Here is a 24132-nt window from a genome sequence, read left to right as displayed (position 1 = left end):
GAAAATGGCTGTGCACCAACGCTCCCCATCCAACCTGATGGAGCTTGAGAGGTGCTGCAAAGAGGAATGGGCAAAACTGTACAAAGATAGGTGCACCAAGCTTGTGACATCATATTCAAGAAGATCTGAGGCTGTAATTGCTGCTAAAGGTGCATCAACAAAGTATTGAGCAAAGGGTGTGAATACTTAAGTGCATGTGATTTGTTAGTTTTTTTATTTCTAGTAAATTGGCAAATAAATAAATAAATGTTTTTCATGTTGTCATTATGGGATGTTGTGAGTAGAATTTTGAGAGAAAAAAAAATTAATTTCATTCATGTTGGAATAAGGCTGTAACATAAAATGTGGAAAAAGTGAATACTTTCCAGGTATACTCTATTTTATTACATTCGTGTGTGCGCGCGCGTTTATATACTTACAGGTATTGTCTTACGCACTAAAAAAATACATAAATTTAATTCGTTACGAATTATATTTACCGACGAACTGAGTGGTCGCGCGCACACGCACGCGATCGCGGCCATCTTCCCCTGTTAATTATACGCGCACGCGCGGGTTTGTGGATCGGAGTGGGTTTGTTGCGCACGCGCTGTGGCAGCTCTTGAATTTGTCCCGCGCGGAGAGAAGAGGAGGGGAGGGGAGGGGAGGAGGGGGAGGTCCTCCTGTTCGCACGCGCTGCAGAAATGTGCAGTGCGCGAGGCGCCGCCGCACACAGCGCATGCAGCGTCTGCGGAGGACGGCGAAAAGTGTAAACACAAGCAAAGCAAGCGCTTGTTTGTGTTATTCTTTTTCTTTTTAGCATTTTTGACCACCTGGCCGCAGTAAAGACAGCCGGGGGGAGCCGGTGTTCGTGCGGCTGCCTGAGGGTGTCCGCTCCCCGGCGTCACTCGCGGGGAGCTCCGCTGATGTTCTGACCCGAGCTGCCTGGACGCCAACAAGTCCGCCGTCTTCGACAAAATGGGCTGTTTTTTCTTTAGGTAGGGATTTGATGGAGCACTGGACGGACATGGCAGGAGCGCACGCTTCAGATGTTTTGTCGGGACGGTTTTTGGATCCTCCGGCGGTCCAGGGCGCGACCACCGCAGCGGGAGTGAGCGGTGATGGAGCCGCGCTGCCTCCCGCCGGAGCCCGCACGTACTTGGAGGTGTCGGCCGCCGCTCAGGGGTACGGGACCGAGGGAGTTTATTCTAACGGACAGTACCGGGAGCACAGCAGCCCGAGGACCGGGAGTGGCACCCGTGACAACTCAGCTGAACGGAGTCAGGGAAGCGGGTTCACACCTTGCGGCATCATGAAGGTTGGTCGGTTGAAATACTTCATTTTCAAGAAAGTGTGAAGAGCTGTTAACCCGATCAAAATGCACCTGGAGGTTAAGAGGGTCAGGTCATGTGTTTTAGTACATATACAGTACGCAACACCATCACTTAACATCAGCAAAGAAAGGATGGAGTGTGAAAGTGTTTCCACATAGAGGAGAGGTTCATGACCAGGGGCGTAGGAATGATTTTAAAAGTGGAGTGGGGGTGGGGGTGTAGCTTTGGCTCAAAGAAATCCCCCCCACCCCAGAAAAAGTACACAGTAACAATTGTAGTATTATGTGATATTCCAGAATGATATTCATTTGCTGTTATTTTGCTATTTCTTTATTTATTTTACAAACATTATTACTAAAAGTGGCCGTCACTGAGCATTAGCCTAAAACAGCTAAAAACTGCAGTGAGGCTATACTTTAGGTATAGTTACCTGTGCTAAATTGGTGACAGGATAAATGCCAAACTGAACTACGTTTTGGCTTCATTTCAACATAAAATCACAGCGTGTGCATTGCTTTTAGATTTTTGTGTCTTGGGCTCTTTTTAGTGAGGGGACTTTGTGAGTCCTGGGCTGGATTATAAGAGGTAAAATTAAGATAATTCACTTGAAGTCAGTGTAAAAATATGTTGAGGAGGGAAAACACGGTGGTGGGGGGGGTCTACACAAAATCCTGATGTTTATCAAATGGGAGGATACCCCCTGCCCCCAAATTTCATTTCTTTTTTTCCCAAACTTTATTTATTGAACTTTCTTCTTTTAACAAAACTCAACATGCAGTAAAGCAAAACAGGTTATAACTTATACATTTAGTCCACATTTTTCAAGTTCCAGCTGCATGTCAACAACCAAAGGCCAAACAAACACACACATTGTTCTTACCAGCATGCTTATTTTATGTTATTTTATTTTTCCCCCCACTTATATTTAGATATTTTATACTTAGTGAGCAGCCAATCTGCTCTTTGTAAGCTTGATCCCGTCAGATCTCAGAAGCTAAGCAGTGCGGGACCTGGTTGGTACTTGGATGGTAGATCTCTTTGGAATGTCAGCGGCTGTGTGTTTCTCCAGGTAACACTGGAGTTGCGTCAGGAAGGGCATCCGGCGTAAAACTTGTGCCAAATATCAATGTGGATCTGGTTGTATTCGCTGTGGCGACTCCGAACACAAAAAGACTGGAGCAGCCGAATGGACAACAACATTTATATATATATTTGGGCATCCAGTGTGGGCAGCAAAGTAAGAATTTCATTGTACAGGGAAACATGTTTCTTTATTGTGCATATGACAATAAAAGCTTTGAATCTCTTGAATCTCATACAGGCTCCCACACACAAATTGTATATAACAGTAATAATATATGGAAATTCAAAAGCGAAAAAAAAAAATCAGTAATATAATCTAGTCGTTAACCAAATTTCATTTCTACACACTTTTAATCCTCGAGTTTTCTTGTACAAAGCAGGTTTGTTTCACTAAACATTGTATTACTTTTAGCCCATAACAGGCAGTTATGACTGTCAAATATTTTCCTGATTAGGTATTCAACCAGTAATTTTGCGAATACTTGTGCAGTAGGATGAGAATGATTTTATGGGGAGGTGATGGTCTCGTGGTTAAGATGTTGGGCTTGAGGCCAGAAGATCCTCTATTCAAATCCCCACCTGACTGGAAAATCTTTAAAGTAGACCTGCATTGAAATAAATGCAGTCAGATCTTTGGACCAAAAAATGACATATTTACACATACGATCCTTCTGAATGTAGTAAAGTAAATCTGCAAGCCCAGATCTGTCATTCAACGGAGAAATCTTCATTTAAAAATGAGAAATTTACAGCTAAAATTTAGCCCTCCGCAAAACTGTCATCACATCTGGGACGCTGCTGAGACGTCAGGAAGAAGACCCTATCCCAGCATGCATTGCGCGCGCCAACTGTAATTTGTGGATTTACGTCAGTTTGCATCTGCACCTTTTTCTTGTCTTATACAGAAGGATCTACTTTTTTAAAACTTCATATTGTCTTGCGGTACGCTTGGTGAGTACACATTTCTTTTATTTGTGCTTGAAAATTATTTTTGGGGACTTTTTCATATGCCTGTTTGATTGAGTGGTGTTGCATTGAAAATCTACTGTATTTTGCCTCCGGTGTTACCGTCGTGGGGTATGGAGGCGAGACCCGCAAAGAATCCAAGTCATTAAAAAGATATTAACCTCTCTCTGCGGCTCCGATTACTGAGACGTGTGGCGCTGCAGGTTTTGCCTTGCGAGCAACAGGTGTCACCGGCCGCTCCGCATCAAAACGGCGAGCGTATTCTCTGGACTTGTGCTAAGTTGGCTGCACCTCCATTCAGTAGACAGGGACGTGTCTGCGGCTGCACAGCAGACATGGGGGTGTGAGTTGCCCGCGGCGGAATTTAACGAGCGCATGCACTCGGTAAGCGCATCAGAGGCAGTGAGAGCGAGGCGTCAGGGAAGAACGGCGCCCGCTGTCGATGCCGCCGCTGATCTGAGCACGCAGAGCTGTATCTCGCATTCATTGCAGCTTACTTTTGGATGTTGAAACCAGGATGTGTATAACAGTAACATTACTAACAGATAAAATCTATTTCAATGCGGGATCAGACTGAAGGCGGGAGCACTCAGTCTTGTCCCCGACGTCATGGAAATGATCCGGATGTACAAACTGTTTTCACGGAGGGCTAAATTTTAGCTGCAAATTTGTCATTTTTAAATAAAGATTTCTCCACTGAATTACAAATGCAGTCCATTTACCATTTACACACATACTCACAATGTTATATTTGGTTCTTCCATGTAGGAGTGTTACGACACCTACATTTTTACCAAATAAAGATATAGTACCATTAGAAAAAAAACAACACTGGACTTTGGACTTCATGCTGGTTTTGATACCACATTATAAGCAGAACGTTTTTTTTCTTTCTTTTATGAACTCTTGTTGGAACACATGCCAATAAGAACAGTTTAACAGTGTTAAGCACTGAATAAAATTTTTCCTATTTACAACAAAATTACAATTACAAACCAGCTAGATTGTCAAGAGAAAGAAAACTTCTTTGAAATAAGAGCCTTCAAGTGAAAGAAATTTTGCATTTTCTCATAGTACAAACAAAACACTAAACAATTGTTTCAAAGAAAGAAGACCATCTTTTAAGTTAAACAGGTTTGACTCCATACGGCCAACACTGCAAGAAAATGCCAATTGTCATGCTATTTTTTTTTTAGGTCTTTTAACAAAATGCTGTTGAAAGTATAGAAATTTTCACAACTCTCCATCCAAAAGGAAATGTGGAACCATCTGCATGGTGTGTGTCCATTACAGTCTGAGGAGTGTATTCTTTGTGTCAGGTGATGTTGCTACGTTTGTCCGTCCCCATGAGCATCACTACAACAGCGCGATACCACTGAAGAAGTCAAAAAAGTCCTTGCTGAAGTAAATACTACAAACACTTTCTGGGCCCCGAGCATCATAAATGTAACAATTTGTTGCTTTTCTGTTTTATGTCATGAGGAGAAAATGGGTTCAGGGACACCGTAGCAGACATTTTTAAAATATTTTATGAGGTAATTTAAAGATTAATTTAAACATTACTGATGGTTTAATTAGCGGTAATAGCAGTGATCACCAGGTGCAGACACACCTTTATGTAATATCTGCCAGTGTTTGTGTTAACAGTGGTCTTATCTGTAGTATTTTTTTTATTTAATGTGTTGCATTAAATAAAAAATGATATATTTATACTTTTGATAAGTAATGCGTTTTAATAGCTTAATTGCATCACATCTGTAAAAGCAGTGGAGTAAAATGAGACGTATTCTTTGAAGATTTGACCCCTGGGTAAAGATGATTTGTGGGCTGGGGTCAGAATGACTTTTCCCATATGTTTCAGTAACTGCTAGTGATTTTACGCTGTATTTTTAACATCCAGCCCTAATAAGTGCACCCATTACTGGAGGTTAATTCACTGCTACCACACTGACACAGACACAATTTTAAGTCTGAGTTTCCTTACACCATTTTATGCCTTTACTACACAAGGATGCTTTGGTTTTACAAGGCAGCATGCAATCTGTTTGCATGGCAGCCTGTATCATGGGGACCATGGTGGAGTATTGCGTAGGTGGACACACTCTGGAGTCGCATTCTCTCAGATTAGACTTAGTTTGCTTAGCAACTGATACAAAACAACAGGGCATTTTTTTGTGCGTGTGTTTGCCCCTTTATTAATTTCTCAGTGAAAACACTGTCCCACAAATATGTATGAACACAAACCTGCAGACTTGCAGTCTGCTGCCAGCAGCATACGTGCCTAGTCATTGTAGTAGTAATAATAATAATAATAATAATGATAATAAAAGTGTAGCTCTCTTTGGTGTTCCTCCTTTTTCACCTGAGTCTTTTTTTTGTATTTTCTATGAAAATGTAAAAATATTACATAGAGCACAAGTTCTAAACCCTTCATTTCCTCTGTGAAACAAGTTGTAAAGCTGGAAAGGATTATGCCAATTACACATGATTTGTTCTAGGGATGCACCGATCCACAATTTTTCACTTCTGATACAATCACTGAATTTGGGTATCTGCTGATACTGATACTTTTCCAATCCGATACCAGAGCTCTGTTTGCTTTAATATTATCATAATTTTTTATTTTTATTTTTTTAATATGAGGATTTTCTTAAAAAGGAGACCTGGAAGTTCAATTTGCCAGAAGGTACATCTAAGATGAAAGCCTGGATTTGATGTTTTGGTGAAAGAATTAAGTACTTTTATTTTTTGTAGACTTTTATAGACTTAAAGACAAAAGACAGCACTCTCTCTCCCTGCCAGTCACTCTCTCTCTCTGTCTCCCTGCCAATCTCTCTCTCTCCCTCTCTCTCTCCCCCTCCCCTTCTTTTTCTGCTTGTCTTTCTTTCTCTGTCTCTGTCCCTGCCTCTCTCTCTGTCTGTCTCTCACTCTCTCTCTTTCTCTCTCTTGCTCGCTTTCTCTCTCCCTCCATCTCTCTCTTTTTCTTCCTCTCTCGCTGTTTAAGTGTTGTGCAAACTTCGAACTTTTGGGAAACACGAAGCCTTTCAACTATAAAATCAATATCATCATCAACGCTCGCGTGCAGGATTTTAATGGAGACTTTTTCCATTTCAGCTGCACACTGTGCTGGATTTTTACAGCCTCGAGACAGTGAAGCGGATAACTTTTTAGCACACATTTTCAGCAACAATTCCGTTAACTTTTCGGAAAATCCGTGCTTGACGAACAGACAATCTAAAGCCAAGAGCCAGGCAGAAATTTGCTGCTAACCACAACTAGAACATTGTGGAAGAGATCTCTCTCAAACAGCCTGGCTTCAAAACCCAGGCATGGCACAAACCGGGTGGACACAAATGCAAAGACTCTCACTTGAAGACTGGGATAAGAAAAAAGGTTTAATATAATAAATCAAACAGGGATTCGGTACACAGGTGGTCCAGCAGTGAAGCAAAGGTGCAGACAGGCATAAGGCTGAGGCTTGGTCCAACAAACAGGCAGAGGTCAAGAAACACAGTGTGGTGGCAATCAGAGGCAGACACAAAAACGTGGTTGAGGACAAAACAAGGTCAAATACCGGCAGGCTGAATACAAGGCAAAGCAAGGCAAGGTGTGAGGGCTGGAAAGTAAATAACATTCAACAATCTTGCAGGGGACTGTGAGACTGTGAGGGCTTAAATAGTGGCAGGCTAAATCAGGACATGAAATGAGGAACAGGTGTGCAGAATGTTCTAGAAGGGGTGTGACCGGGAAAGAGAAGAGCGGGTGCAAGAGGATGCAGCGAGACAAAAAGCAAAGCTGACTGGGGCAAGATAAAGAAGTGATAGGAAAACCCAACGGTGACAAACATGATGTGCTCAAGACAAACAATAATAGATGTGAACAACACAAAGGGAGCTACCAAGGAAATAATGGCCCAGTCACATGGCACACGACGATTCCTGAACAAAGGGAAAAAGTAAAAAACGTAACAATTAGTTGAGAAAAGGTGGACGAAAGAGCTTTTATCACCGAACAGTCTGTGAAGCAAGAGCGCAAAAGGGTCGAAAGAGGAACTTAACAAAACCGAAACTCACAATCTCGACGAAACGCGCTTGGAGCCACTGCTGGAGCACAGCGTGTCTGCTCCAGCACTCGGCGCTGGGACGGAACTCATAGCGCCTGGGTCCTGGAGAAACTGCAAACAGAATCTGTGGAGATCTGTGTGCATGTCGATGGACCACCTGCTCTGTTTCCTTGTCCAGAACAAAAGAGGGATCATCTCCATCATCATCAGAATCCACACTGTCTGTCGACATGCTGCGTGCTCCGTCGTGCTCCAGTTAAAAAAGAAAAAAAAGAAAAAAGTGACCCGTGGTCACTGTATCACTGTATTATGTTCTAAGCCATATATATTGATTTATAACAGAAAACTGTCAAAAGGGAGAATAAATATAAATATAAGTGTAAAGATGATTGAACATATCAGAGCAGTAAATTAATCAGTGCGTGTGAACGCGCACACTGACTCACATGTGCAGTTATTTCCACCAGCTGATCACTGATCCACAACGTGAATTCTGTCTTCCAGAACAGCTCTTTATATCATCATTTTGATTCATCTGCCTGTTGCCACATGTACAGAAGGACTGGATTATCATTCCTACACTCATATTGTTATATTTAATACAAAATAATAAGCACACGCAAGAGCTGCTCCTGCTGCCGCTGATGCTGCATTCAAGTACCGTCGGAAATTACACAACTTTTTCGTTGTTTCAAATTCAGCAGTTGCTTGTGGCAAAATAATTAATTATATCCACACAAAAGATTAATTCTGGCCTATGTAATGTGCCTGAGCCCATTGAAGCTGCCCCCCCCCCACACAGTAAGCTAAACAGAAAATAAATGATAGAAAGCAAAATCAATGACCAAAAAATACAGATGATGTAAACGCAAAATAAATGATAAACAGATAATGCAATAAATAACAAAAGTAACATCACCAGATTACTAAACACAGAAAGTTAAATTAAGTGAAACCAGAGACTACAAGATGATCAACAGAAAACCAAACCAGTGACAAAAGGATGATACAAGAAGTGAAATAAACAGAATCAAACTAAGACTGAAGTGACTAAGAGACCAAGAGTGAACAAATAAAAGGCAACACAATAAATGAAAACAATGTGGCAAATCAATCAATCAATCAATCAATCAATCAATCAATCAATTTTTTTATATAGCGCCAAATCACAACAAACAGTTGCCCCAAGGCGCTTTATATTGTAAGGCAAGGCCATACAATAATTATGTAAAACCCCAACGGTCAAAACGACCCCCTGTGAGCAAGCACTTGGCTACAGTGGGAAGGAAAAACTCCCTTTTAACAGGAAGAAACCTCCAGCAGAACCAGGCTCAGGGAGGGGCAGTCTTCTGCTGGGACTGGTTGGGGCTGAGGGAGAGAACCAGGAAAAAGACATGCTGTGGAGGGGAGCAGAGATCGATCACTAATGATTAAATGCAGAGTGGTGCATACAGAGCAAAAAGAGAAAGAAACAGTGCATCATGGGAACCCCCCAGCAGTCTACGTCTATAGCAGCATAACTAAGGGATGGTTCAGTGTTGGGAAAGTGTAGGAACACGGACCCACAACAGGGGGCGCAAATGAACGGACAATGGAGTAAGTCAAAATAACAAGCTTTACTGTTGTGAATGTGCACAACGAATACAACCAGTCACAGCAATGGACAACAGTCAATTCACAAAAGTGTCGTGTGGGCAGGCTCGAAGATAGGAGACGCCTCTCCAAGGTAAGACCGGAACCACACGGCTTCCTCCGCCACAGGACCCCGGGAATACTGGAGCCGCCAAGTCCCGAACTCCCAGGTGGCCACTGCCTCCGCGTGTCGGACCTGGTACTGCTGGCGAGGAACAAAGGACAGTTAGATGGGGGCGCGTTTGCACCCTGGACTCCGAACAGCAGGGAAGTTACCTCCACCTCTCGTTGGAACAGTAATCCACAAACTAAGCACAAATCCAAAAAGATACACTCCGTAGCTTTGATACGTTACCTCTCTGGTAGAAACGATATCTCGGCGATGAGGTGGAGATGCCGTCCTGCTGATATACCCCAGTGATAATTGCCGTCAGCTGTCTCAGGTGATGGGTGACAGCTGTTACCGAGGCTGCTCCTGTGGGGCGGCGGCGCCCTCTGGTGCCTGGAGCCCGCACTCCAGGCAGGGCGCCCTCTGGTGGTGGTGGGCCAGCAGTACCTCCTCTTCAGCGGCCCACACAACAGGACCCCCCCCTCAACGGGCGCCTCCTGGCGCCCGACCGGGCTTGTCCGGGTGGCGACGGTAGAAGTCGGCCAGGAGGGCTGGGTCCAGGATGAAGCTCCTCTTCACCCAGGAGCGTTCTTCGGGACCATACCCCTCCCAGTCCACCAGATATTGAAAGCCCCGGCCCATCCGACGGACGTCCAACAACCGGCGCACTGTCCAAGCCGGCTCGCCATCGATGATCCGGGCAGGAGGTGGTGCCGGACCGGGTGTACAGAGGGGCGAGGTGTGATGGGGCTTGAGCTTCGACACATGAAATACAGGATGGATCCGCAGTGAGGCTGGAAGCTGAAGCCTCACTGCGGCGGGATTGATGACCTTGAGGATTTTAAACGGTCCTATGTACCTGTCTTGTAGTTTAGGGGAGGCCACTTGTAGTGGGATGTCCTTTGTGGACAACCACACTTCCTGCCCGGGGCGATACGTAGGGGCCGGGGTCCGCCGCCGGTCTGCATGGGTCTTCGCCCTCATCCGGGCCTTCAACAAAGCAGAACGGGCCGCACGCCACACCCGACGGCACTTCCGCAGGTGGGCCTGGACCGAGGGCACACCGACCTCTCCCTCAACCACCGGGAACAACGGGGGCTGATACCCCAAACACACCTCAAAGGGGGAGAGGCCGGTGGCTGATGACACTTGACTGTTGTGGGCGTACTCGATCCAGGCCAGATGAGTACTCCAGGCCGCCGGGTGCGCGGCTGTCACACAACGCAGTGTTTGCTCCATTTCTTGATTGGCCCGCTCTGCTTGCCCGTTGGTCTGGGGGTGATACCCGGACGAGAGACTGACCGTGGCCCCCAGTTCCCGGCAAAAGCTCCTCCAGACATGCGAGGAGAACTGGGGACCGCGATCGGAGACGATGTCTGATGGTATCCCATGCAGGCGGACGACGTGGTGGACCAGGAGGTCCGCTGTCTCCTGGGCCGTTGGGAGCTTCGGGAGGGCCACGAAGTGGGCCGCCTTGGAGAATCGGTCCACTATCGTGAGGATCACGGTGTTTCCCTGGGACGGCGGGAGGCCCGTGACAAAATCCAGGCCGATGTGGGACCAGGGGCGATGAGGCACGGGCAGCGGCTGTAGCAGTCCCGGAGCCTTGCGATGGTCGGCCTTGCCCCTGGCACAGGTGGTACAGGCCTGGATATAGTCCCGGACGTCGGCCTCCAGGGACGCCCACCAGAAGCGCTGCCGGACAACTGCCACGGTTCTTCGCACCCCTGGATGACAGGAGAGCTTAGAGCCGTGACAGAAGTCCAGGACTGCAGCCCTTGCCTCTGGTGGGATGTAAAGTCTGTTCTTTGGTCCAGTCCCGGGGTCCGGGCTTCGTGCCAGGGCCTCCCGGACGGTTCTCTCAACGTCCCAGGTGAGGGTGGCCACGATAGTGGACTCCGGGATGATGGGTTCCGGTGGATCTGACAACTCCGCTTTGACCTCGTCTTCGTGTACCCGGGACAAGGCATCCGACTTCTGGTTCTTGGTCCCGGGCCGGTAGGTGATGCGGAAGTCAAAACGGCCGAAGAACAGTGACCAGCGGGCTTGCCTGGGATTCAGCCGCTTGGCGGTCCTGATATACTCCAGGTTCCGGTGGTCAGTGAAAACCGTGAATGGCACGGACGTTCCCTCCAACAGGTGTCTCCACTCTTCAAGAGCCTCTTTCACCGCAAGGAGTTCTCGGTTGCCGACGTCATAGTTCCGTTCAGCCGGGGTCAACCTGCGGGAAAAATAGGCACACGGATGAAGGACCTTATCGGTCTTCCCACTCTGGGACAGCACAGCTCCTATCCCTGAGTCCGAGGCGTCCACTTCAACCACTAACTGGCGACTAGGATCGGGCTGCACCAGAACGGGTGCAGACGAGAAGCGCCGTTTCAACTCCTTGAACGCGGCCTCGCAACGATCCGACCAGGTGAAGGGGACTTTTGGTGAGGTCAGGGCTGTCAGGGGGCTAACAACCTGACTGTAGCCCTTAATGAACCTCCTGTAGAAATTCGCAAAGCCGAGGAACTGTTGCAGCTTCCTACGGCTTGTGGGTTGGGGCCAGTCTCTCACCGCTGCAACCTTGGCCGGATCAGGTGCGACGGAGTTGGGGGAGATGATGAACCCCAGGAAGGACAAAGAGGTGCGGTGAAACTCACACTTCTCGCCCTTAACAAACAGCCGGTTCTCCAATAACCGCTGCAGGACCTGACGTACATGCCGGACATGAGTCTCAGGATCCGGAGAAAAGATGAGTATATCGTCTAGATATACGAAGACGAACCGGTGCAGGAAGTCCCGCAATACGTCGTTAACCAAGGCTTGGAACGTCGCGGGGGCGTTTGTGAGGCCGAACGGCATGACCAGGTACTCAAAGTGACCTAAGGGGGTGTTGAATGCCGTCTTCCACTCGTCTCCCTTCCGGATCCGAACCAGATGATACGCGTTTCTAAGATCAAGCTTGGTAAAAATCTTGGCTCCATGCAGGGGCGTGAACACCGAATCCAACAGGGGTAACGGGTATCGGTTGCGAACCGTGATTTCGTTCAGCCCCCTATAATCGATGCATGGACGAAGTCCGCCATCTTTTTTACCCACAAAAAAGAAACCTGCGCCCATCGGGGAGGTGGAATTTCGGATCAACCCGGCAGCTAACGAGTCCCGGATGTAGGTCTCCATTGATTCGCGCTCAGGCCGTGAGAGGTTGTACAGTCTACTGGACGGGAACCCACTGCCTGGAACCAAATCGATGGCACAATCGTACGGACCGTGGGGGGGGAGTGTGAGCGCCAGATCCTTGCTGAACACGTCGACAAGGTCGTGGTACTCCACCGGCACCGTCCCCAGATTGGGCGGGACTCTGACCTCCTCCTTAGCTTGGGAGCCGGGAGGAACCGAGGAACCTAGACACACCCGATGGCAGGTCTCGCTCCACTGAACCACTACCCCGGACGGCCAATCAATCCGGGGATTGTGCTTCAACATCCAGGGAAAGCCTAAAACCACACGGGAAGTGGCCTGAGTCACAAAAAACTCGATCACCTCCCGGTGGTTTCCTGACACCACCAGCGTTACAGGTGGTGTCTTATGTGTGATCGGAGGGAGCAGGGAGCCATCTAGCGCTCGAACCTGCACAGGCGAGGTAAGCGCCACCAGAGGGAGCCCTATCTCCCTGGCCCATCTGCAGTCCAACAGATTCCCCTCAGAGCCCGTGTCCACCAGTGCTGGGGCCTTCAGGGTTAAATCCTCATACAGGATCGTGACTGGGAGTCGTGTAGCAATGTGGGTGTGTCCCACGTGAATGTCTCGGCCCACCCCTAGCCCAGTCTCTAGGGGCGGGCGTTGGTGTTGTAACCGCTCGGGGCAGTCTCTCACATGGTGCTCTAGTGCACCACAAACAAAACAAGCTCCATGGGCCCGTCTCCTCTGTGCAGCTGGTGCCCTAAATGTTGCCCTACTCGTGTCCATAGCTTCGTCAGTAGGGGGAGCTGTGGCCCCACGGAGCGCAGGGGCCGTGGAGCGTGGGGAAGGCGGAGCGCGGTCGGAACCGGAAGGGAGAGGGACGGCGCGTGCCCGGCCACGCCCTTCGTCTCGTTCCCGCCGACGTTCTTCTAACCGGTTGTCCAACCGTATGACAAGATCGATAAGCCCGTCTAAATCCCGCGGTTCGTCCTTAGCCACCAGGTGCTCCTTGAGAACCAAAGACAGTCCGTTTACAAAGGCGGCGCGGAGGGCAGCGTTATTCCAGCCGGATCTCGCAGCCGCTATGCGGAAGTCGACTGCATAAACAGCTGCGCTCCGACGCCCCTGTCTCATTGACAGTAGCACGGTTGAAGCGGTCTCGCCCCTATTAGGGTGATCGAACACGGTTCTGAGCCCCCTCACAAACCCATCGTATGTCAGAAGGAGCCGTGAATTCTGCTCCCAGAGCGCTGTAGCCCAAGCGCGTGCCTCACCGCGAAGCAGGTTTATGACATAAGCTACTTTACTAGCATCGGTCGCGTACATAACGGGACGCTGTGCGAAGACGAGCGAACACTGCATCAGAAAATCCGCGCACGTCTCCACACAGCCTCCGTACGGCTCTGGAGGGCTTATGTGTGCTTCCGGGGAAGGAGGGAGAGGTCGTTGAACAACCAGTGGAACGTCAACGTTACGCACAGGATCTACGGGAGGGAGAGCCGCAGCGGCGCCCGGAGGGCGCGCTTCCACCTGCGCGGCGAGAGCCTCCACCCTGCGCTTCAGGAGGACGTTCTGCTCGGTCATGAAATCCAACCGAGTCGTGAAAGCGGTGAGGATCCGCTGCAACTCACCGATTACCCCTCCCGCGGACGCCTGCGCGTCCTGTTCTTCCATTGGCCGTTCAACAGCCGGTTGACGCCCCTCGGGATCCATGACGCTGGCCGAGATATCCTGTTGGGAAAGTGTAGGAACACGGACCCACAACAGGGGGCGCAAATGAACGGACAATGGAGTAAGTCAAAATAACAAGCTTTACTGTTGTGAATGTGCACAACGAATACAACCAATCACAGCAATGGACAACAGTCAATTCACAAAAGTGTCGTGTGGGCAGGCTCGAAGATAGGAGACGCCTCTCCAAGGTAAGACCGGAACCACACGGCTTCCTCCGCCACAGGACCCCGGGAATACTGGAGCCGCCAAGTCCCGAACTCCCAGGTGGCCACTGCCTCCGCGTGTCGGACCTGGTACTGCTGGCGAGGAACAAAGGACAGTTAGATGGGGGCGCGTTTGCACCCAGGACTCCGAACAGCAGGGAAGTTACCTCCACCTCTCGTTGGAACAGTAATCCACAAACTAAGCACAAATCCAAAAAGATACACTCCGTAGCTTTGATACGTTACCTCTCTGGTAGAAACGATATCTCGGCGATGAGGTGGAGATGCCGTCCTGCTGATATACCCCAGTGATAATTGCCGTCAGCTGTCTCAGGTGATGGGTGACAGCTGTTACCGACGCTGCTCCTGTGGGGCGGCGGCGCCCTCTGGTGCCTGGAGCCCGCACTCCAGGCAGGGCACCCTCTGGTGGTGGTGGGCCAGCAGTACCTCCTCTTCAGCGGCCCACACAACAGTTCAGGGTCACCTGATCCAGCCCTAACTATAAGCTTTAGCAAAAAGGAAAGTTGCAAAACAGCTACTAAGACAAAACTACCAAGAAGAGCACAAATAAAAGAATGATGAACAGAAACAAAACCAAAGATTACATGAGCATGACCATGATGACCTGACAAGACATGAATAAAAACACTGAGGACTCAGAGCATGGAAGGAGATATGAATCCAGACTAATGACACATGGCCCTAAAGGGCCGGATCATGACAGTAATAAATTATGCAAAGTTTCTATAATGATTTGGAATGGCATGTGAGTCCAGAATGTAATTTTTATCAGTGTTCATTGTTCACTGTTGTTAGCTAATATCCCTAAGTTCTCCAAAAATATTAGTCATATCAATATTCCGTTTTTGCAGCGTTCATCCCTGACCCAAAACACATAAGCATACCAAACAGCAAATGTCATCTCTCCCCAGTTTCTCCGTGATCGAAGGTACACACGCATGCACGCCACGCACGCACGCATACACATATACTCAGTGGCCACTTTGCTTTTGATATATGGATGATTTACTGGCCCCTGCTGGAATGGCATATGAGTCCATAATGCAGTTATCAACGTCCATTGTTCACTGTTGTTAACTAATGTCCGTAGTTTCTCCAAAAATATTAGTCCTGTCACCATTCCGTTTTAGCGGCGTTCATCCTTGACAAAAATACACAAGCATGACAAACAGCAAATGTCAGCTCTCCCTAGTTTCTCCGTGATCACAGTTATACGCATGCAAGCATACACTCAAAAAACTAACTCATTGGATGAACTCGATTCAGTTATGTGCAGGATTTCCATCAAATAAATATATATAGCCCCAACTCAAAAAAGCGCATTCATGCAAGATAATTTGATTTAATTTAGTTGGGACTACATATACTTATTAGATGGAAAGCTAATCCAATGAGTCAGTTTTTTGAGTGTGCAAGCATACCCATACACAGAGGCCACTTGGCTTTTAATATATAGACGATTTACCACCCCCTGCTGGAATGGCATGTGAGTCCAAAACGTATTTATCAACATCCATTATTCGCTGTTTTTAGCTAATATCCGTAGTTTGTCCAAAAGTATTAGTCCTATTTTATTTTATTCAACAAAATTTCAGTGTCTTACCTCAAAAAGGTGTCTATCATGTACCACCACTTGATGGAGGAGGAAGGAAGGAGAGACTTGCGGTGGGAGTGGGTGTTTCTGGGACCGGAATAATCCATTGGAGATGATTACGGACGGCGAGGTCGGGAGCACTTCTCCTCTGATGTGGCAGACTGAGCCATGTTTGTAGCAGACAGACCAACCCAGAAGTAAATAAAACTGTTGCACATTGGAGGCATTTCTTGACAATGGCACTCGCGAGGTCGCTATGACTGTAAAAATCATTGACTAACGTAAAATGGCTAATCTACAAGTTTAGTTGTTGATGTAAAACGGAGATTAGATGGATAATGTTGGGCGACTAACCTTAGTCGACTAAGTAAGCTCAGTAGACTAAAAGATTAGACTGCTTTATGAAACCGGGACCAGTGGAAAAATGCAGAATGCAACAGAATTGAAATGACACCAGTTCAAGTGCACAACTGAAGTACAGTAAGAATAATACTGATAATAATTATGCTATTCTTTTAAAAACTCACCTGACCAAGATTTATGCCACTAATGATTTGTTGTTGGCTATGGATACAGATTCCACATCTGTGTTGCTGTTATTGGATTTGGATTAAAGCAATGCCTTTGATACAGCAATGTCCATCCATCCATCCATCCTCACTTCTTTCTTCACCACGACGTTCAGTATAACATCTGCAGTAGTCCCAATCAATCAGTCTCATGCTCCATCTTATCTCCACATGTGAACAAGACCCCAGGATACTTAAACTCTTCCATTTGGGGCAGTAACCCTCCTATACCTAGAGGGGGAGAATACCCCCTTTACTGACAGAGGACAATGGCCTCAGACTTGGAGGTGCTGATCCTCATCCCAGTCACTGCACACTTGGCCTCAAACCTGCCCAGTGCTCATCAGAGGTCACAGTCTAAAGTCAACAGAACCACATCATCCGCAAAAAGCAGAGATGCAATTCTGTGGTCTCCTCACTTTGGACGAATTTGCCAAGGGAGGCCCTACCAAGAGCTAATACTCCAGACAACACAACTCCCAGGATCACTGGAGCCCACAAACCCTTCCACCACGAAAAGGTGACTATCCAGGGAGGGGCCATCAGAATATAAATGCATTTATTATAAGATGACATTTAATGGTACGGAAGTACAAACAATGAATACCCATAATAATAATAATAAAATAAAATAATAATAATAAAAGCAGTTAAAAAAAAAAATCAAATATCAGTTTTCAACCTGATTTAATTTACTATTTAATTGAATCTGGTTTTGTTGTACAACAGTTTCAATGCAGCAAATGGAAAAGGAACAAATCAAAATGCTAAAATAAGCCACTGTTTAGCATTTTCTCCATGTTATGACTTAAACAACGATCTGGTTATCAAAATAGTTAAGGATTTTTTTTGGCTTTGGCTTAGCTAATTGTTTGTCATAATAATTGTCATGAATTAACCATGGTGAACTTGTAAACCATTTTTGTATATATTCCATTGAAAATAAAACATTGTTTTGAATTAGAATTAGTAATTTAACTTTTAACAACACAGCGAGAAAGTGGGTCAGCTGTTCTGTACAGTTGGTTCATATCTACGTAGATTTGAAGCACTTACCCACTTAGCAGAATCTGAGAGCATGTTTGAGTGGAAATTGAAGTGGTGAAGGTGCTGTGGGTCCATGAGAACGGAGACGCAAATTAGCAATTACAGTCCTGCGTTACCTCATTAACTTGGACCTCAACAAGCAAATCGTAGAAGAGAGGAGTTTGTGTGTGAGCCTCCATCTTTGTCCTCTCGTCACCTCCTCATTGGGGTGACAGCCACGTGGAGAGCATTTTAAAGTGGTGGTGGGGGGTGTGATTCAGCTTTGTTACGTAAGATTGGATCACAGACAACTCCAAGGCCAACAACTGGAACAGCATGTTTTTGTTTTACACCAAGAATTGGATTGTTGTCCCCTAGATAGGACAGCAATTCTTTTTTCACCTGAGTGGATTGAGACAATGCAGTTGAAGTGTCTTGTTGAAGGACACAGACAGGTACAGATACCATGATTTGAACCGAGATCGACATCCGCTGAGCCCTGTATGTGGTTCATTGTTGCTTTATTAATTTAAAGTGATTAAAAATATGGGAAGACATTTCCAGTGGGACTGAAGATGATGAATGCAGATCCAATAACGCGGTGATCAGTCTCTCACATAAGTATATGGGTTAGTGTAAAACAAACTAACCCGGGTCATAATTTCAGTACTCTCGTGTCTCTAAATTGTAAGTTATGTAGAGAAAAGAAAATGTCAAATACACTTGAGCAATGAAGTGCGTTTTTTAATCTGGTACTGAGATTGATAACAGGGACAGTCACCAGGTCAGTAATGTCCCTCAGGGGTTTCATTAAGGAAGGAAGGAAAAAGTTGGAATAAAAACAGCCGGCTAACAATGTACATTTTTTTTCTTGCCTGAGGGTGAAAACTAACAGGATTTGTTGGGGTGTGCACAGGGAGGAGGGGCGTTAGTTTCTGGACAAAATTAAGAATGAATGCCATTGTACAGTATGTCATTTATGAATTACAGTCATCACTGTTGCCTGTGGAATTTTACTATAGAGGGTAGTTTTATGCTAATTTTTTTATGAATGTTCTTCATGAATCAGTGTTTGAGGAAAAAAGTGCGGGCCACGTGAAAATCCAATATGACGGCCAGATAGGGGTCAGTGAAGCGTTACACATGGGTCAAAATTTAAAAATGCTCCAATCATATTGAAAGATATACCACATTATGTGTCTGATCACAAAGATTCCAAAGAGGTATAGTTTGGGAAAAAAAGAAAAAAAAAAACGTGGAAAAAATTGTGTTGTGTGTGTGTGTTTTAAGAATTAGTGATTTAATATATGTCACTATGTTTGGGACAGGGCATAAGTTTGTAATTTTGAGATTGATTAGCTCTTGTATTAATTATGCGCATGCTCTATGGTGGTCTTCTGATTTTTTGTGGGAGCGTTACAGCGCCACATACAGACCTGGCATATGTATTTGGCTCAAATATTTTTTGTAATTGAACTTTTCGAGTTACTCAATTAATCGTTTCAGCCCCCATGCTGATTACCAAACGATATACTTACTGGTAAGTCATTGCTGACAGGGATTTGTGATATTGTCCTTCTTTGTAAACTCTTGAGAGATGGTTCAGACCAGTAAAGTATTTGAGATTGTGCCCCGATGGCATCGTAGATTGTTGTCACATTCTACTTAGGGGTCATCTGTCTTAGTCATGGTCTTCTTCAGGGGGTTACCCGCAAGTTTTCTGTATCTCATTCATCCTGCTCCTTTATAGCCTTAAAGGATAATGACTTTTGCTGGAATCTGAGTCACCCATGCTTGAAATTGGAAACACACAGAAAGGCTTTCTACCAAGAACAACTGATATGATTGGGCAGCCGCTGGGTATTTTTTTCAGTGACACCTTATCTTGCAGATGCTTGTGCGTCATGTGCCACGGTAATGAAGTCACAGCTAAAGAAGGGTTCAGCATACCTCAAAGGATGTACAGTTATCAAGGCAAAAAGATGTCTTTCAACCATGCATGGGTTCACCTTTTTTCTTTTTGTATCCAGAAAGAACAGTTAATCATTTGTGTTTATTAGGGGTGTCAGAAAAAATCGATTCATGTCCGAATCGCGATTCTTATTTATTACGATTCTGAATTGATCCAAAATGTCCAAGAATCGATTTTTAAAAAGCATTTTTTAAAACATTTTCTTGCTTACTCACTGCGCGTACTGTTTGTTAGGCAACGGCTTCTGTACTGCAGCGTCCCCGTGAGGGGAGGGTCCAACGTGCTTCAAACATTCGTGAGCTGCAGCTTAGCATGGCGGACAAAGAGCTAATTCAGCCAGCACCGTCTTTGCTGAAGGCAAATGTTTGGGCGCATTTTGGATTTTATTATTTGCTGCGTAAGAACAAGCTTGACATGACTTATGCAGTGTGCAAAATCTGCAAAATGAAAGTCAAGCACTTCGGAAACACTTCAAATCTGCAAGCCCACATGCTACGCTATCACCTGGAGCTAAAAGAGGGGAGCAGCGGTCTCTGCCGACTATTGACCAGCGCTTCGCTAAACTGCCAGCCAACTCTGGACGAGCAAAGCAGATAAGTAAATTTACATCTAGAATCACTTGATTAACCTTGTAAAGCTGCATTTTCTTAAACATAAACATTTTTTAAGTAATATAACTATTTCTCAGAGCTCTTTGAATCTAAAATCGATTCTGAATCGAATCGTCACCCCAAGAATCGGAATCGAATTGAATTGTGAGTTGTTGTACGATTCACATCCCTAGTGTTTATATTTCTGATTATTAATGTTGACGGTAGAATTAACAACTCTGTCAACTGCCATCTGAGCCGTGTGTTGAATTTCACACAAATTGTTTACACTGCCTGGGTCTTGGCAACGAAGCCTCATTGGATCATCACACCTGCTTTGTACTGTTGGGACTGGTCCTTTCAGGATAAACTGGGCCATCATGGACTTGAAGCTTTTTGACCTCGGGCTTTTTTTCATATTGTTTTCATCATGTGATAAAAACTTTATTGAAACATTTGACCTGCTCAGGATATGGAAGGTGTAGCTACTCAAGCCAATGGATGAGTGTTGTAAGTGATATAGTCCTTTTTATGGGAGAAACAAAATAGTAGTAGTATTTTCATATGTATAATCCACTTTTTTAAAACTAGTATGGGAGGCCCTGCAACTTCTCTGAAAAATCATGCCTATAATAATAAGTGTATTGAGCTTAGGCCCCATAAAAAAAAATTAGTTATCATCCCCCCCACGCATACCGAAATCGTCCCACGCCAAATTTTGTAGTTTTTTTTTATTTTGGTGAATTTTATTGACAGCGCTACAACTGGTGCAAGAACTGGCATGTCCGCTAGGTGGCGAGTGTGCTTTGGCCGAAGACGGCCGAAGTTTACAGAGCCGGACCTAGAACTTACTGCTTGTCGTCATTGACAACCACAGATGCGAGGACGATGCCGTTTATCGTGATACAGATTGTCGACAAAGCCAAGAAGCTGAAGCCATGGTACAATATGAGTGTCCCCCCAAGGCAACCATGAGCGATATTTACAGCCAGTATGCATGTGGTATGCTGGACCACGGAGGTAGCTTGGAAACTAAGTACAACGGTTGCAAGGTGAGTTTTTCCTTGTCCGCTTCTTCTGCTATGGGGACTCATAAGTGCCAAAAAGCACTCACACTTGGTAGTTCAGGCTGCTTGGTCTGGCCTGTGAGGTTTTTTTTTTGTTGTATCAGGGTTCTAGCTAGGAAAAAATTTTAGCGTAGTGGTAATGTCGAGGGAGCGTTGCGATTTTCATGCTGTATTGAAAATAAGCGTAATGTTCCAAAATTATAGTGTAAGGTCCTGGTCCCACTGGGGAGAGGATTAATTGCACATGAATTGAGTATACAAATTTCAGGCATTCGTTGTCGTCCACAAAAAAAATGGCCAAAAATGACAAATGTCCCAGTATGAATTACAGATATATTAATAATGTACAGCGAATATATGAACAATCACTGTTGTATAACGCATGTCATGAGAAAACGGATCCGGCGCATTGCTATTACCACGGCAGAATTGCGGGAGTATTATGAATGCATCGCGCACGTATTGTGCGTGCACGGCATCTGCATTGCAGTCATAAAAGAAGCGCACTGGGGCCATCGGCATCACTATTCACACCAACAATACAGCCTCTGGAGCAACTGCTGGACTTGGACAAGTTGACTGGAGTAAAGAGTGGTGACGAGTGGTGATGTCAGTGGATTGCATCAGAGCGCCACTTGTCTGAACGATTAGAACAAGAAGTTAAATCTGTTATAAACATAGGAATAAATACTGTAACAGCCGCAGACAAGAAGGAAAAAACATGCAACTGTTTTATCAAGCCTTGACGATGTAAACAAGTCAAATAATTACCTTTTTAGACGGCTCAAAATGCTTTCTGCAGCTTGTTAGCCATTCGCGCACGTGCACCCCAGCTGCAGCTTTCTCTGTGATTTAGGAGGTGATTAGAGCCGTTTTCAACAGCCAGTTTGCAGAATAAAATGGTTAATCCGCCACAAAATAATTATTTTATATAGGCAGCATCCAGTGCAGAGCGCGTGGCGGCCGGTAGAACAAAGAACAGCGTCTAGCTGTGAACACAGCGCATCTGATTTGCATCTGCGGCAAATCAGATGCAAAGCAGATGTAATAAAAACGCTTTATTCATGGCCAATCTGTATGAAGTCGCTACAACTTATTTTAGTTCGTGATGTGGACATGATGCGCATGCAAAATATCCGTTTTACACACTGTCCCAGTCCGCTGCCAAGCTGGAAATCCCTGTCAGTTGCGGAAATCAGCAGATGACAGCGAATATACAGCGCATAGATTGAGTATGTTTGTGTATGTATTGAGTATGTACACTGAAAAAAGTGAAACACAGTGCACTTCATTCAAAGTACTTATTTACATTGGTCTAATGGAAAATTGTGGTTTCCAGGTTAAATCTGTTGGAATCACTTTACAAAATCATAAATATACGTTGTGAGAAACTAAAAAAAATAGCTGTAACAAATGATCCAAAGTATAATTTTTTTTCAGTGTATTGAGTATGTAAGGCGGATGTCATCCGCAGCCAAAATTTTGTGCAGCTCAGAAATCCTGGCAATGGAAAAATGTGCCTCTGCGGATAATTGCGGACGTGTGCGGGTATCGGCCGACTCATACAAGCATGTTTCACGCATATTGTGGATGTTAAGCGAATATGAGCCAATTTTGTGCGCAATCCATACGCAAATCCTCCTAAATGCCAGTGGGACCGGGCCCTAACGGGCCGCAACACAAGTTTGTGCTAGCTAGAACCCTGTGTATGACACTTCTGGCATTATATACACATTTTTGTGGATTTTAAACAAACACTATTGCAGAGCTGTGAGGCTGGTTTTGTTATAACTTTTACAAAATGAAACTTCTCCTAAAGAGATGTTAAAAGGGAAGTTTAATTTCCTCGCCACAAAATTTTACTGTATTGTTTGTGCTGTTTCTAAGAAAAATCCACCCTCCCTCATCACTTTTTTTCTGATGTCAAGGATGATTAACTGTTTTTTTTTTATTTATTATTATTTTATGGGGCCTTAACTTTAATAATAAAAATGGCAATAATAAAAAGCACACTACATATATAAAAAGGATATGACTTATAAGATGGTGTAGTGAAATTAAATCACTTAATTTAATAATTTAGGATTAATGGCTCCTCACACAGAGGCACAATAATATGTAGCGAATGGAATTATTAATATCCTAAATTGAATTAAATTGGACTGGACCTCATTCAATAGATCATCAAAATAATTAAAAATTTTCAGATTTAGTAATTATGTGGATCAAATGGGCAGACCAGAAATGTAAGGAATTTGAATATGAAGATTTATTAATCTTTAATATAGAAAAGTCCTATTTGGAGGGACCCAGGTTAAGTCACACCACATTAGTAAAGCAATATTTAATTAGAATGATAGTTAATTACCTCTGGGCGCACCACCCAAGTTTTTTAATAGATTGGGAGCTTTGATTTAAACATTAATTAATTAGTCTCAAATTAATTAATCAGTCTCAAATCATTAAAGTCGTAAATTCTATGGTACGACTGGCCAAGAGTTTCCATCTGTCACAATGAACCACAGCAGAAATATTTACATTTTATTTACAAATATACACGGTAATGAACAGTTTGCTGGCATTTTGGATCTGGACAGTGATTAAATAAGTTCATTCATGGACACATTATGTTACTCATCAGACATTGAAAGAAAGCGGTGAAATAAAGCTTAAGGAGCGGAATTAAGTAAATAAATCTGATTTGAATTTTGTGAATTTTGAAGCCAATTATTATTAAGAAAATTATCAACAAATATATGAATATGTTTAAAGCCACTTTGCACCCATTGACAACAAAACCTTTGTTGAAAATGTTAATGAGGTCAGTTAGCTGATCCTTGAAGAGGTGTAACGATCCAATCGGTGTCAGTTTTTGATTGGCCAGGTTCGGGCTGAGCTTGCCTGGTTCTGGAGTGAACCGTAGGTTTTCCCCGGTGACACCAGGAGCATTTTCGGCTGGGTTTGCCGGTAGGATGGCTGATGTGCTCGGCAGGTTCATTGCAGCTTGCTCGACCCAAGAGGT

The 24132-nt window shown here is 45.0% G+C and overlaps 1 protein-coding gene across 2 annotated transcripts in view; it reads left to right on the top strand.

Annotated features, from left to right (window-relative positions):
- Window positions 1–772: 772 nt before the first annotated feature.
- The window catches only part of si:ch211-210g13.5 (inactive phospholipase C-like protein 2), a 267948-nt gene continuing 244588 nt past the window's right edge, over window positions 773–24132 (top strand). The window contains exon 1 of one of the 2 annotated variants that reach the window (XM_034189744.1): window positions 773–1297. In XM_034189744.1, coding sequence (XP_034045635.1) covers window positions 989–1297 — 309 coding nt within the window. In that variant the 5' untranslated portion in view covers window positions 773–988. The remainder of the gene's footprint in view (window positions 1298–24132) is intronic. The other variant, XR_004565523.1, reaches the window with a different exon arrangement.

The sequence above is a fragment of the Thalassophryne amazonica genome, chromosome 16 (assembly GCF_902500255.1).
Source record: "Thalassophryne amazonica chromosome 16, fThaAma1.1, whole genome shotgun sequence".
In the NCBI taxonomy this organism is placed as follows: Eukaryota; Metazoa; Chordata; class Actinopteri; order Batrachoidiformes; family Batrachoididae; genus Thalassophryne; species Thalassophryne amazonica.
Note: the sequence above shows the minus strand (reverse complement) of the source record. Positions and strands in the feature narration are given on the sequence as shown.